Below are 15,661 nucleotides of genomic sequence, written 5' to 3'. Positions count from 1 at the left end.
ATCTATATGGTATTTGACCCCAGAGAGCCTTCCAAACATTTTCTTATGTAATTTCTTGAAATGTATTTTTAAAAGTAAACATTTACAGAAGTTATTTTACAAGCATAAAGGGCAAGTCTGAAGAAGTGGGGTTGGTTTTGAATTCTAACTAAATACTTCTTTCCTGGTGCACTGGTATTTTTGCAGGTCAATAGAAGATTCTTTCTAAACCGGACTATCTAGGTAGTCAGTGAAAACAGACTCCTTTCTTTCAGAGGTTAATATCAGAAGTTGCAGAAAGAGAAACCACTCCTCTACACAAATGTATTTCATAGTCACAGAAAGAGAGGCTTGAACTATGCAGAGAAAGTCAAAAGAAGACAAGATATATCTAATGGTGTGAGAGGTTAAGACAAAATGGAGACAGCTTCTCCTGCTCTCTTATCTCCATCTCCTTATGCTCATACATCTCAGATGCATCACACCATTGTAACTAACTCTATAGTCCAGGGCTAAACAAAGGAACACTGATATGTCAGACCAAAGCTTACTTACATTTTATGCCTCTTTTCATCATATGCCAATAACTTTGTCACATCCCAATCGCCAGATGTAATAGACTTTAAGTTGTCGCTGCTACTATTGGGCTGCCAGAAGGAAAAGAGAATTAGATTACTTTATGCTTAAAAGATCTCTGAGCAAAGCTTCTCTTCTGAAGAAGGGAGCTCTTTTTACTCCATTGCCTATTAAAAATAAACCATGCATCTGCAATTTCTCCCCCTCCCCCTGCTATTTCTTTGAAACTGTAGGGATAGAAATAATAGAGTCAGAATCACCTTAACCATAACTCCACTGAAGATAATAGGATGAATTCAGCACAGAATAGCTTCAAACCCCTTCCTCTAATCCAGCGTGCCCATGAGATTCTGATTAATCCTTTATGGCAGTGCAGGGATTTACTTATTTATGTACAACTAAGGCGACATTAAAAAATAAACCAAAGAAATTATATTGTTTAGAAAGAGACGATTGGTTGACCTGTTTCTTCTAAGTATCTCACTTGGAAATTCATGTTATCTTATGCCCAGTAAAGCATCACTGAAGGTTTGTTTTATGCAGAAGACTCACATTCTGCATTTGCACCTTCCAGTCTTGCTGGTACAAGCACAGATACTACTTTTTATTGCTTGCTGCACCAGGTGAGGCCCAAAGCAGCAGCAGTGAGTCACCTGTGATGATGACATGGCGATGTGGTAGAACTTCCCACGTCCTCCCTGGGGAATGGCTCGGACAAAGAAGAACTTTCGACCATCCTTGGAAAAAATTGGCTCTTCATTCTGTAAGCAGCAAATTTAAGGGTTGTATTACTGTTAATTTATTGTATTTTAAATTGCTCAGCCCTGCAAAGCCCTGTGAAATTAATTCACAGTGAAATAGAGAGCGCTCTTCAACAGCAACCTGAGGCAAACAAAAAGCCCACTGAATACTGGAGAAAGTTTTTAAGATTATTGCTTCTTGCTCTCAGGAAAGCAGACAGCTTTCAGCTGTGGAAAGACAGGGAGACGGGTAGCAAGGAGAGTTCCTTGCCTATAAAGTCAATTCCTGTTTGCAAAGCAAAAAGTACACATACAGCTGACTTCTTGGGGCAGTTGGAATAAAGCCTTCAAAAATGGTTTGAACCTCACTGACACAAGTATGACAGAGCCTGTTTGCTCTGCTGGAAGAACTGATCTATTCCTGTATTCGAGGAAACACAACTAACATCATCTAACTGCTGTCTTTTCCTGTCTTACAAATGCTTATTTCACTGAATTATTTAAAAAGGGGAGGATATCTTGCAAAACTCTCTTTGACACAGAGCTCCCAGGTGAACGTGATGATTGGCTTTTATTGGGTGACTAGAACTTTCAACCAGGGATAGAAGAGACTCAGCAGAAGGAAATCAAACACCACATATGGTAAGCAAGCACTTTCTAGAAGGGTCTTCATTTTCTTTTTGTACAGGAACCCTGAGGCACATGGGAAGTCTCCGCTGCAGGAGTTGTTGAACAGCACATTACAAGGGAAAGCAGAAGGATGGTCCATATGGTGTGACACAGTAGCACTGTACCAAGGGAACTGGCTAGATGACACTCCTCTACTCTGAATCTTGAATAGCTGGGACTAAAACAAAAGCTGAACCTCTGCTGAACCTCTCCTGTGATATCAGGCTTTTCTGGGGACTGGATAAGCCCTGCCTTCCCTGGCCCAGCTTTATGTATCCTTCAAGGGCAGTTAACAGGGAAACTGTTGCTCTGCCTCTTCTGGGTCCTCCTCTGGGTCAGTGTTAGTCAAACACCCTGGCTTTCTGCTTGGCATGTGTCAAGATACCACACTTGAGCCAGCAAGAACTTAGTTGTGCAGGGAGATTTATGGCTAATGCAAACACCTACAGCAAAGAAATAAACATTTTTATTTCTCATAAGCTAACACATTATTTTTACTGTAAGTTACTTTGCTTCCAGTTCTTCACTGATTAATTCTTTTCCACTATTTATCAGATTTATCAACACTGTATTAGGTGTTCAAACTGTTTGGTTCTACTTTTATTTTCCCCTGTTTAGGTTTTTAATATATTTTAAAATATGCCCGTTTACAGCCTGTTGCAGCTCTATGAAATAATGGTTTCATTTGTTTCTCACATTGATCTTGAACCTGAAACATGAAACTCTGTATTATTTCCAAATGTCTTTCAAGACAAGAGAAACCTCACTAAAAAACCACTGTGATTGATAACTTGGGTAAACCTTCTGCTCGACAGGTTTTCCTTTACAGAGGTATTAGCAATGAATTCACCGTACATTTCTATATCTGTGCCTACTTCATTATATATTCTAGCAATACGTCTCTGCCAACGAGAGCAGGCATCGTGCAGATTGGTTTGAGCTTCATTCAGAGTTACAGGAGAAGGAGGGACATGGCACAGATGACAGATGTGAGGTTTTAGCACTCGGCTGATGTAATGAGACAGCCTGTTTGCATATTCCTGTTGCTGCAGAGAAAATGCATTAATACAACCAGAACTTTGTTTAGATCTTCACAGAGATGGTGACTTATCCCAGATGGCAAATGGGGGGAACGCCAGGCTGAAAGGCTTTTCGAACAGGTTTTTATACTCTAGGGAGCTACACTGGGCACATAATTAAATATTCTGCATGTGATACAATTTGAGCCTTTGGTTGACTATTATCAGTGGCAGTCTGGTGAAGTTCCTGCTGACTGGAAAAGGGGAAACATAACCCCCATTTTTAAAAAAGGCAAGATCATGGAGCAGATCCTCCTGAAAACTATTTGGGGTACAAGGAAAATAAGGAGGTGATTGGTGACAGTCAACATGGCTTCACTAAGGGCAAATCGTGCCTGACAAATTTGGTGGCTTTCTATGATGGGGTTACAGTGCTGGTGGATAAAGGAAGAGTAACTGACATAATCTATCTGGACTTGTGCAAAGCATCTGACACTGTCCCACATGATATCCTTGTCTCTAAATTGGAGAGACATGGATTTGATGGATGGACCACTCGGTGGATAAGGAATTGGCGGGATGGTTGCACTCAAAGAGTCACGTTCAACGGCTTGATGTCCAAGTGGAGAGCAGTGACAAGTGGCATTCCTCGGGGATCAGTGTTGGGACCAGCAATGTGTAACATCTTTGTGGGTGACATGGACAGTGGGACTGAGTGCACCCTCAGCAAGTTTGCCAACAACACCAAGGTGCATGGTGAGGTCAACACGCTGGAGAGAAGGGATGTGCCATCCAGAGGGACCTGGATAGGCTTGAGAGGTGAGCCTGTACAAACCCCATGAAGGTTAACAAGGCCAAGTGCAAGGTCCTGCAGATGGGTGAGGGCAATCCCCAGCACAAATACAGGCTGGACAATGAGTGGATTGAGAGCAGCCCTGTGGAGAAGGACTTGGGAGTACTGGTGGATGGAAAACAGACTATGAGCCAACAATGTGTGCTTGCATCCCAGAAACCCAACTGTATCCTGGGCTGCATCAAGAGAAGTTGGGGTTGTTCAGCCTAGAGAAGAGAATGTTCTGGGGAGGCCTTATAGTGGCCTTCCATTACTTAAAGGGAGCCTATAGGAAAGATGGGGAGGGACTCTACCAGGAAGTGTAGGGATAGGATGAAGGAAATGGTTTCAAACTGAAAGAGGGTAGATTTAAATTAGATATAAGGAAGAAATTCTTTACTGTGAGGGTAGCGAGACACTGGCACAAGTTGCCCCGAGAAGCTGTGGCTGCCCCCTCCCTGGCAGTGTTCAAGGCCAGGTTGGACGGGGCTTTGAGCAACCTGGTCTAGTGGAAGGTGTCCCTGCAGGGGGGATGGATATAGATGATCTTTAAGGTCCCTTCCAACCCAAACCTTTCTACGATTCTATGATTATTGACTGGATCCCACAACACTAGAACAGAAGATCCCTCCTTGAAAATCACAGGAGATTGATTTAATGCTGGTAAAAAACCCCACCCTTTCCTACATAGCATGTAGGGAAATTCTGGAAATTTTTGACACAGGAGGCTTATGGAAGCCTCTAGTATCAGAAGGTGTGAAAAGCAACTGAACAAACTTATTATTCATTAGCAGATCCTAAAGGGAATAGACACAGGTATAATCTCAAGTATCTGTAATCTTTTTATTTTAGGTGGTGGTGAAATATGAAAGGACTAGACTGTGGAAAGCAGACAGCTCACACACTGTCCTTAAATATCATCAACTGTTGTGTCTGTTAAAGGCAGAATGATGGAGCAGAGGAAGCAATGGTGAGACTCGGTAGGGCACTTCTTAAGTTCTTATGGCTCTTGTCTTTTTTGCTCAGCTAGATGTCTGTATTGAGACAAATGAATTCTATCCAAACAGTCAGGGTCAGTTTCCAGAAATCCTCTGCTCTGAAGGCCAAAGCTGTCATCATGTCAGCTACATGTAGCAATAACTCAGTGCTCTCAGACTCAGGTATAAGGGGAGAAAAAAAGTAAGGTAACTTTTATGATAGGACATCAGCTTAAATAGAAGCTTAAATCTGACTAAGTAAGTGTGGGTCCCCAGTCCCATTTGCCTTTCTGATGCCTGTGTGAACAGACAGTGGCCTGGTTCAGGAAGCAGATCTATCCAGAGCTGCTCACCTGAGATGGGTGATTGCCCCTGGATGGAGGAGGAAGGAAATAGGTGGTTGGAGCTGAAGACTACACAGTCATCCTCAGAGTTGAAGGAATAATCACTAAACAAAAGATGACCCTGTGGCTGGAGAAGGAATTTGGGTTAACCAACTTGCACTGCTATCAATAACAGAAAGAGGAAGCAACTCCATTTGCAGCAACCTGTTTATTGTTATGTATCAAAATGATGCCATCAAAGACTTCAGTTTTGGTGGAAGAGATAAGGTGATGGGAGGCTGCTGGAGAGCACTGTGACTCCTGGAGGGACCAGTGCTGGAGTTCAGAATTGTGCAATACAGGTCACTGCAAATGGTGAGGAGAGGAAACCAAGGAGTGCCTTGGAGGTTTATCCCAAGTTTGGCAGAAACAGGATGAATGAGGGGACAATGCTAAATGCAGTCTGAACTTCTACAGGTCTTAGAGAAGGGCATGAAGTCCTGGAATAAGGAATAATAAAAAAACCCAACCAACCAAACAAACAAAAAAACAAAAAAGAGTGTATTTGGTTGTGTTTAGAGAGGGATCACTGAGCATCACTGGATCTGCAGCCACCTGAGAAAGACTCCTTTGGTGAAAGAAGGAAAGGCAAGGTGCATGCAGGATTGTGGGGAGTGCAAAAGTATCTCTGATCTTGAGGATTTCCATGATCAAACATCCATTGGGACAAACATTAGAAAAAGAAATTACCCACTTTATGGTGAGTCAGAGTGCATGAAAGCCACGTGGACCCATAAGTACAGCACCACCAAAACCACCCACACATTAACATGGGTCAAATACTCATCATATTGCAGCACCACAGGCTGCAGCTCCAAACTGCTCTGTCTGTGCTCCCATGGTTCAACACACTCCCTGCCTTCTGCTCTTCTAGAGTACAGTGCTTCACATGCTTTTGGCTGAACCCCATGTGTTTCCTCACAGAAACTGGTGGGAAAGCAGATTCTTTGAAGTTTGGTTTTATTACTGACTTGAGAATTGTATTTCCACAAGAATTATGTTTTCCTGGTTCATCCTCGAGTTTTAAAAAGGAAACCAATTAATTTGAATAACTCAATCTTTTTCTCTGATTCTCTGATGCATTTTTCCTTTCTCAGCAGTCTCCTGCCCTCTCTGTCTGATCCACCTTTGCCCATGTTCTGGGTTTGAGTGAGTGGTGGGGGTTTTTGGAAGCAGGAAAGGGGGCTACAGTGGTGGCCCCTGTGAGAAGCCTCTCAAATCTCCCCTGGCTCCGTCAGACCCACCTCTGTCCAAGTCCAAGCCAATTAGTGACAGTGGCTGAGCCTCTGTGATAGCATATTTAAGAAGGGCAACTTGGGAGGAGGAGTTGGAGTTGTGAAGAGAACATCTGTGCTAACACTGAGGTCAGTGGAAGGAAGGAAACACAGAGAGGAAGGTGCGCTGGAGCAGAGACCCCCTGTAGCCTGTGGTGAGATGGCAGGGCCACTTCCCCTTGCCACCCATGGAGGTTACCAGTGGAGCAGATGCCTGCCTGCAGAGTGCCCCACACTGGAACAGGTGACTGAAGGAAGCCGGGACTCTGTGCAGAGAAGGTGTAGTTCGGCCCTGGGAGGACTGCAACGCGCAGGGGCGACCCATGCCAGAGCAGCTAGGGAAATGCTGCAGCCTGAGGGAGTCACTCACGTCAAAGAAAGTTTGTGGAGGACTGTCTCCCATGAGAGGGACACCACACTGAAGCAAGGGAAGAATGTCAGAAGTTTCCCCACTGCAAGGTGGAAGAAGCAGCAGGAATGACTGCACCCCGCATTCCCTGTCCCCTGTGCCACTGGGACAGATGAGGTAGAGATATTGGGAGCAAAGCTGAGTCTGGGGAGAAGGGAGGGGTGGGGGAAGGTGTTTTCAAGATGTGGTGATGCTTCTCATGGTCCTACTCTGTCTGTTACGTGTTGTTGTTAGTGTCTATATTAAATTTATGTTCTTTTTATTTTCCTAATCAATCTGTCTTTTGCCCATGACTATAACGGGGGAGTCATCCCTCCCTGTCCTTATCTCGATACTCAATCATTTTGCTTTATTTTCTCCATCCCAGTGCCTGGGGGGAAGGGGGGAGTGAGCAGCTGTGTGGTGCTCAGTTGCCCTCTGAGCTCAAACCATGACACCCCAAATCCCAGAAGTAATGATTTTGCTCCATAGGTATTTTTATTTCAGGGCAATGTCCTGATACTTTAAGTGTCACAGGGCCATAGTGCTGATAAACAGGTAAGTGTGACATGAATCCTTTTAACCCTTTGCAGTTTGGTAAACACTTCACTGAAATCTAATAAAGTGTTAAAAATGTGCATTGGCTTTACTGCAACAATGAAGACACCGCCTCTTTTGGGCACAGGGGGAAGATCTCTTTCCACCCCCTGCCACACTCAGCCCCTGGGGAAATGGGGAAATGCTGAGTTTCATCCTCCATCCCTGTCTCCATGCTCATATGTGGTTGGGTGCATGACACCAATGGCCATCTCTGAAGCCAGGGTACCTGTCCCAAGACACTGGGTCATCAAATGGAGAGGAGCCCATGCTTCGGGGTATCAGTCCTCTCCAATGGATGAAATCAGAACTCTTCATTTAAGCACCAAAGACTCTCTTTGTAGCCAGAAGCTGCTTCGTTAGCTCTGGCAGATGAATTCGGATGTTTGAATTATGGGACTCCATGTCCTATTTCTGCTACATCTTTTGTCTTTAAAGTAACATTAGGTCAGTTACAGGTTGTCACATGATAAAAGGGCTTTACAGGGTGAAAAAGTCAGTTTTGTTTCTAAGGTTCTCTGAACTCTGTTTTTATTTTTAAAATCTCTTTTCATACTACCTATGTGTAAGAATCATTACTGGGTTATCATGCTGTCAGAATTAAGGCAAGCAAGTTGTAAAAGCAAAATGGTGTGAAGTTTTCAACATCTCAACCTTTTGACAGAGAAAATATCTTTAGTTTCAGACTGAGGTAATCTGAAACACTAGGGAAATAGAACTGGAAAGAAAAAGTCAACCAGAAGGAATTGTTATCAGGGGAAGCCAGCCAGCCCATGAAGGCAGTTTTGGAGGCTTTATGTCTCTGAAAAATTTTGTGGTAATCTCCTGGTCCTGCCAACAACAGTGTCAAAGCCTATAGCCTTTGACAGAGTTGGAATTGCACCTTGGTGCAATTTGTTCAGGCCACATTCACAATTAAATAAATAAACCAATTAAAATACCAGTAAAGTTTTCTTCAGCAGGTGCTCAGAAATTGTCTTATTTCTCCCTTGCTGACTCATTGTCTGCATATGACCATCACTGGCACTATTGGAAAATGGCTTCTTCACAAAAATTGAAACAAAATTGTTTACAGCTATAATTACTGTTTCAAAGAGTTTGTATATTTAAGCAAAAGTACGAGTAAAGTTCAGTCTGGCTCTTACGCTCAGAAGTGCACAAGCAAGTATATAAATAAAAGCAGTAAAAATTTCCAGAGTCCCTAGTCAGTTTCGGTGAACATGTGCTTGTTCTTATTTGTGCATAAGGTTTGAAAACACTGGCTATATCATCTGACAAGGAGTGACAGATACTTTCTAGCAAAACCTGTGTAAATTCTGTATATTTCTCATTATACTTTGAGTAATTTATCCTATTTTTCAGCTACACAGACAGTGACAGCAGTATTTTTCTTTCCATATGCTGGAGAGATACTCTCCAAATATTTTGGACTTGAATAAAATAAATTCATGAACTTAAGCCCAAAAGGGAACATGAGATCATTTACTATGATCTTCCATACACAGACTATTAAATGTCACTGAGTTACCAAACTACTGCAACAACAATAAAATTGGAATTCATGGGTCATATGCCCTATCTCAGAACTTTCAGTATTTCAGACAGATTAAAAAAGTCAACCCTGTCACCCCTGGAGACTCCTTCATGTCCCTGGTGAGTATCACCTGATGCTGATGCTTTTCTCTTCTTGTCTCCTGCTGCCTCCCAGTCTACTGCGAAGCTTGCTCCTAATCCAGGAAGACCACACGCTCTTAAATTCCCAAGAAAAAGGTAAAGGTCCTGTATGCTTTTCAAACCAGGTGTATGGATACTTTGAAGAAGTACTCTAAGCAATGAGGCAAGCAGTTCAATTCTTCCATCCTAGTGATTTGAATTTGGGGTACTTCTCAGAAGGAGGTTTGGCCAACATAGCAGAAAGAACAAGTTGGCTAACCAGGCAGTGGGTGTTTCTTCATAGTGGGCTGAATTATGCTCAAGGTCCATTGACTGTGTGATCACACTGCTCACCATACTGGCTGTCTACAGAGGGGAATTGGGTACCTGGCTCATATGAATATACCTATATTAAAATGTCTCAACCAAGGAATCTTCATCTTGAGCTGAGTCACACTTCTGAGCTCCTTCAGTAGCTGCCTAATGTGCAATTCATCTCCTCTTTAAAGAGGTTAGGGGATTCGCACTAGCATTTAACATTTTCACATTGTTCTCATAGTCCGACACACATGCCATGAAAATAACTTTCCAGTTATCTAGATTAATGTGTCACAGAGTAAAAGGTAAATATATAAAATACAATTATCCTAGTAATTTCATATTCAATCAAAACTAGAATTTTAAGTAATTGTGTATTAAGTAATTGGTGTCAGAATACAGGCAAAAGAGCTCTGTAATTCTTCAGACTCTTACAAAAGCTTTTGAAGAATACTATCAAATGTCTCCAAAGTCCATAGCAAATGCTCTCTTAGTTTAGTACTGAGATGTCTGACTCATTTGGCTGTAATGAACACCCTTCTCTAACCTCAAACTCAGTATATGATGTTTGGAGATGCAGTAAAGCAAACTATATTTCCCTGGAGCAGGCCTGTTAGAGAATGACAGATCAAGACAAAGCACCAAGCTTGTCCGTGTAATAGGTAAATGACTAAAGAACCACAGCAGTGTAAAAACACAAGGTCTACTCTATTGCGTTAATGGAGGTCCCCGTAAATAGCAGTGAAAGGATTAAAACTATCCTTGGATTTATGAAAGAAATGAATCCTGTGAAGTACTAGTTTTTTAGATATAAAATATGAGCACTTTCGTTTTCTCTTGACTTGGCTTGTCTTTGAAGCTTTTCTTTTCTACTCAAGCCAAGGCTGCTCTTATGAATGTAAAGAATACTTCAGCAGCATTTTTACTCTATACCTGAGTATACCAGCAAAAGATTATTTGAAATGGTTGGAGCACAAAATCTATTTCCTCAGTAAAATAATTTTTTATCTGGATCAGACATATCCCATTGCTGTAGGACAGCCACTGGAACAGAGGAGATCATTGTTCTTGCTGTGAACTGATGTACTATAGTTTCTACAGGTTCTTGGATCCTCTGAACAAGCTGTGACAAAAATATGAAATGCTTTAAATCTGGACTTGGAAGAATATAGTACAAGATCTTTATCTGACAAGCTACTCCCTGTCTGGCATTCTCATATCCCATAAAAAACAGTTCACTGTCGTGGCTGAATTGGTATCAGCAGCTTCTCTCTAAAGAACAGCTTTATCAAATCTGAGGTCACTTCACAAACTGACTGCTGGGGAAGTGTTATAAATGATCTTCCAGAGATAGACGTGCTGGAAATCTAGAGGTTCTATATAGACACATGTTGAAAAAAAAAACCCTTTTCAAAAAAAAAAAAAAAAAGTATATAAAAAAAGAAAAATCCCATAAATTGAAATTTGTTGGAGGTTTAAACTGTTTCCTATTTTCTTTTTTTTTTTTTTTTTTTTCCCCCCAGCATTTATTTTCATCTTTGTTCTATTTCATTTGGGGTATGGGAGCACATAGTGATACAATGTAATAGTATTATGTGCAAGGTATGGTTTCAGAAGAATTATGTTTCACAGCTGTCTGTTAAAACAGGGTATTAAACTGCACAGTTTCTCTCCATTCTGTGCTCCATGTAAGATCTCATTGTTTCAATTGCCCCATCAACTCGTTAATTTTATTTTTTACCTTTCTTACATGTGCAAATAGCTGCGGAGTAACATAGATAATTTTGTCAAATTGAGCTTAAATGACTTAAAAGTCCTATCTGCATGATTTTGTCTCTAAACAGACATAGGCACATTTAATAAAATGACCTCTGATCTTCTGTTTTCAACAGTGGACTTCTTTCCTGTCTACAAGACCGGAAAACAACTATTGTACTGCTTAAAATCATCATCAGTCTCAACATATGGTGTGAAGGACTACCTCTGAGGCTGACAAGTCTCACACAGATACTGTCAGTGGGTGAATTTCCACCAGCATCATTTTTCACCTCTTTTAAATACCATAAATTGCAGGCAATGAACAGTGGGACCTACCAGAGAAGATGGCATCTTCAATAAGAAGAACTTGTATATTACTGTGAAACTGTTTTCTATAATACAAACTATGCCATCTTCCAAGTATCTTTCTCAGGCCTGGAAATCAGTTTTTCTCTTTGCGGGAAAAACAAAGAAAGAAAAAAACCTACAAAAAACTTGACCACAAATAGAAAATCACTATTACCTGTCTGTGCAGCCAGCCTTCACTTTCATCTTCATGTTTCTAAAACAAAACAAGATCATTAAATACCATACTTCATGTGTATGACATTTACTTATCAGTGCAGGAAGCAGTTTGATTTAATCTGAAAAGTTATGCAGAAGCACAAAGAAAACTGCTTAAATACGTGTTTAGGAGTATAATCCAGTGACTGCTATCCTTGGCTTTCCTCTCTGATGAATAAGCAAGCACTCATTCAAGAAAGCATTTTACTCATACAGACAAAACACATAAATTCACAAGAGATATTATTCTCCAAAGAAATATTGTTAAGAAGTAAATAAAGGTTGAAATAAAAGTCGTTAAGAAAAGATTCCGCACTGTGCTCTATGCACTGTATTGCCTCATTTTTTCAAGGGATAGATATATCAGAATACTCCTCTACTGTGCAAACACCTATGGCAATTTAAAAGATGGTATCTTCTAATACTTACACAGGTTACATCAATACACCCTTTATATTAGTATGTCTATAGAAGGTGTATTATTATTAACTAAAATGAAATCGTGGGTAGATGAGTATGAGACATTTTTAATGCCATTAAATATATATAATGCCATTAAACTGGAATGTTGCAAAAATATTCAGGTTACGAACTGCTGATGTGTGTGTGCTTGTGCATGTATACAGTTATTTCAGGACAAGTAACCACTCTCTTACACACACACATGTACACACACAGTGTGTGCAGAGACATACCATTCCTGTCTTTTTAGAAGGTGTAAAAAAAAAAAAAAAAAAAGTAACTATTGCAAACATTGTTTATATTCTGTGTCTGTCTAAGTAAATGAGTGCCAGCTGACTTGTCATCATGTAAGATAACTGAAATACTTTCTCCTTACATGGGTTATGAAAACTGATGGTGAGTGACCATTTGGCCCATCTCTCCTACCTTTGTGCAGACTCCTGTAGTGGCATCGCAGAGTGTCAGGATAGACACGTTCTGGGCCCTGTTCAGCCAGTTCACTGCCACCTTGGTGCTGGTTGCCCATTTCACCATGGTTATGTAGTAGTCCCTGTAAACACAGACATACATGAAAAAAATCACAATACTGACATCCTCGTGAATTGCCACATGGCAGAGCAGTCAGTCAGAGGCTGCTGCAGGCAAACGGTCCAAGAGACATCTCTGGTTATTAAGAATGTTACATCTTGATGTCTCTAGGCTTCCTTATGTATGGATTTCAACCCCTAAAAATGACATTTTTAGGGCTGTGAAGGTGTTTTATCTGCCACTTCTGAAAGTCATTTTCAAAGAAGAGATGAATGCAGAGATAAAGAATCTTTCAAGCTATTCAGTCTTCCAAGAAGGACTGACATGCCTGGAGCTACAAATTTATGCACAGGTGGAAAAGAAATTGCAAACAATTTCCATTCTGAGCACACTAACTGGCTGACTCAGACCCATCACTGCCAATGGTTGGATTCTTTATGCTTATGAAGAGTTAGTGGCCTCTAAATATGCCTACTACACACCAAAATATCTATAAATGTTGCATTAAAAGGAAAATAGCAAGAAGGATCGAGTTTAGAGAGACATGGGGTTTTTGTAAAGCAGATGCAGCTGGCTGTCATAAAGACATCAGCAGAGATGTGACAGTTTACACTGGCAAAACCACCGTCCCAGACTCCCTGCACCATCCTCTACTGCTGGACACATTCAGGTTGTGATAATACTTGGAGGAAATCACCAGTGTGGGCTGCACATTCCTGTAATCAATGTCTTGCTCAAGAAAACATGGGAAAAGGCCTGTGCGATAGTGAGAAATGGAACCATCTAGGCTGGGCTGGGCTGGAAAACATGCGGTCACAAATAAATACACCAGTGGTTGCCTTCTCAGAGCCAGTCTGCAGCGGTACTCACAGATGGCCACCTCTGCAGCAATTCAGGGCTTCAACACTTACCATCTGTAGGGTAAAACTCTCCCTGAGATGACAAAGCTGGTGATGTTATAATATACTCTGGGCTATGTGGGCCAAAGACATGCTTAAATTATAATATGACTTTTCACAGCATACAGTCTATAAAAAATTTATTAGTTCATTTGTTTGCTATAAAATATGTATAAGAAATTGTTGCTCTCATTGGAATTAATGTGCTGTGTCACTGGAGAGTACTTTGTGTTCTGGCAAGCACTCCTGCATATACTAAAGAGAAAGGGCAAAAGCAACAAAGGACCGTTTGTCTAGCAAAATAACAAGTTGGAAATTGATTTTGTAGTTTTCAGTAATATTTAGTGCCTGAATTTGGCTGGGGAAAAATAACAAAAGATCTCAATGACTGCATCCACTGCACTGGAGGGAAACTTACTTCCAGGTGAGACAACAGCAGTCTGAAAATTCAGTGCCTGAAATAAAATTGTAATTTTACTCTTTATCAGCAACATCACTGGCCCTAAGAGGAAAAAACCAACAAAGCAAAATTAAACTGTATAACCATCTCTTCTTTCTCTCCAAAATTAACTGAGCAGATTCAGCCTCCTCAGAAAAGGAATGTGAATTTTGGCTTGAAGCCTTTTTTCCATAAATCCAATTTAAAGTTTGAAGGTAATATATTAAATTTGTACATCCCTCTCACAGTTTGAACACAGGAGCCACAGTTCTTTTTCGGGAATTTTTAATTATTATTTTAGGTCAAACATTATCTTCCCTGTCACCCCAGAGACGGGCATGGAATCTCAATTTCTCTCTGAAGCCTCTCCCAGCCATCAAGCCCATGGATACCTCAGCCAGCAGACAACTGCAGATACTTGTATAGCTATTATTCTAGTCTCAGCATAGTGTGGAGTCTTTAATTCACATCTCTTCTGTAGGACAACCAAGTTTTATGCTTCCCATTTTGCAGAGGAAAATGAGACAATAAGGTGTGATTCATCTCAGTTAATTTAAACATCTGCAGCTCCAACAGCTGCACTGGCTGAGCAGCCAGCAGAGAGAAACAGGGATTCAGTGCATTTCCCAAGCTCTCTTCCCATGACCTGTCCCAGATGTTATACAGAGCTGATTTGAGGAGAACATGTTTCTTCCCACAGAGTGAAATCTAAATCAGGTGCCCAACAAGTTTGTGTGTAGATATTCACATCAGAGCAGGTTACATCCTCCCAAAGGAAAGGAATAGCTTGTCTGAGTCCCTTCAGGAAGGGTGCAGTGATGCTGAGCTTTCAAACCCATTTCCCCATCCCAGTAAGATGTTGATGGTTGGGTTTGTAATCATCCGAGACTGGTAACTGTGTATCGCCCTTATGCATACCCTAACTTTACTTGGCTGCTTTCTGGAAGTATGAATTTAAAATATGAATACTTAAATTATGACAACAGTAATAAAGTCATAAACACCACAAAGAACAGACAATGATATATTATGTGGCCAAGTGACAGGCAGCAGCCCAGCCCGCGGTCCCTGGGGCACAGCTGGCTCCTGCCTCTGATCCACACTCGAGTTGTCTGAGTTTCTCCATTATTTATTTGTTTATGACCCATGCAAAGGCCAGTGCTGATTTCTGCACATAGGGAAGATAACGTATTTCTTCAGTTTGCCACCTGGGATGCAAATATGACATGAGAAATAAGTTGAATCATGGTCTAATTCTGACCACCTGCTGATTTAAATCTTGGGGTCCAATGGTTTTTACCAATGCCTGTCAGGTATTAAGTGTTACAATACTTTTTTCTTTCCCCTGCAATTTCCACATGTTCCTTTCACTTTCTTTTTCTCACAGAAAAGCATGGAACTGGAGAAAATCTGGCAAAAATGCTCAGATTGACAGATTTTTGAAAAGGAAAAATTATCAAAATTGTACATTTTTCCCAAAAATGTTTTCCCATCATCAGGTTTTGTTTGGTTTTGTTGTTTTTGTTTTTGTTTTGTTTATTGGGGTTTTTTTTGTTTTTTTCCCCACTGAGAAACATCCCAATTCTGTGGAAAATTTTTTATTTCC

The 15,661-nt window shown here is 41.0% G+C and overlaps 1 protein-coding gene across 6 annotated transcripts in view; it reads right to left on the bottom strand.

The window, feature by feature from the left end:
- DPP6 (dipeptidyl peptidase like 6) overlaps positions 1-15,661 on the bottom strand; it is a 567,835-nt gene that overhangs the window by 42,534 nt on the left and 509,640 nt on the right. For all 6 annotated transcript variants that reach the window (XM_074899909.1, XM_074899911.1, XM_074899908.1 and 3 more), the window contains exons 11-14: positions 12,616-12,739; positions 11,687-11,725; positions 1,209-1,316; positions 535-626 (exon numbers count right to left, since the gene is read on the bottom strand). In XM_074899909.1, coding sequence (XP_074756010.1) covers positions 535-626; positions 1,209-1,316; positions 11,687-11,725; positions 12,616-12,739 — 363 coding nt within the window. The remainder of the gene's footprint in view (positions 1-534; positions 627-1,208; positions 1,317-11,686; positions 11,726-12,615; positions 12,740-15,661) is intronic.

The sequence above is a fragment of the Athene noctua genome, chromosome 2 (genome assembly GCF_965140245.1).
Source record: "Athene noctua chromosome 2, bAthNoc1.hap1.1, whole genome shotgun sequence".
In the NCBI taxonomy this organism is placed as follows: Eukaryota; Metazoa; Chordata; class Aves; order Strigiformes; family Strigidae; genus Athene; species Athene noctua.
This window is presented reverse-complemented; position numbering and strand designations above follow the sequence as displayed.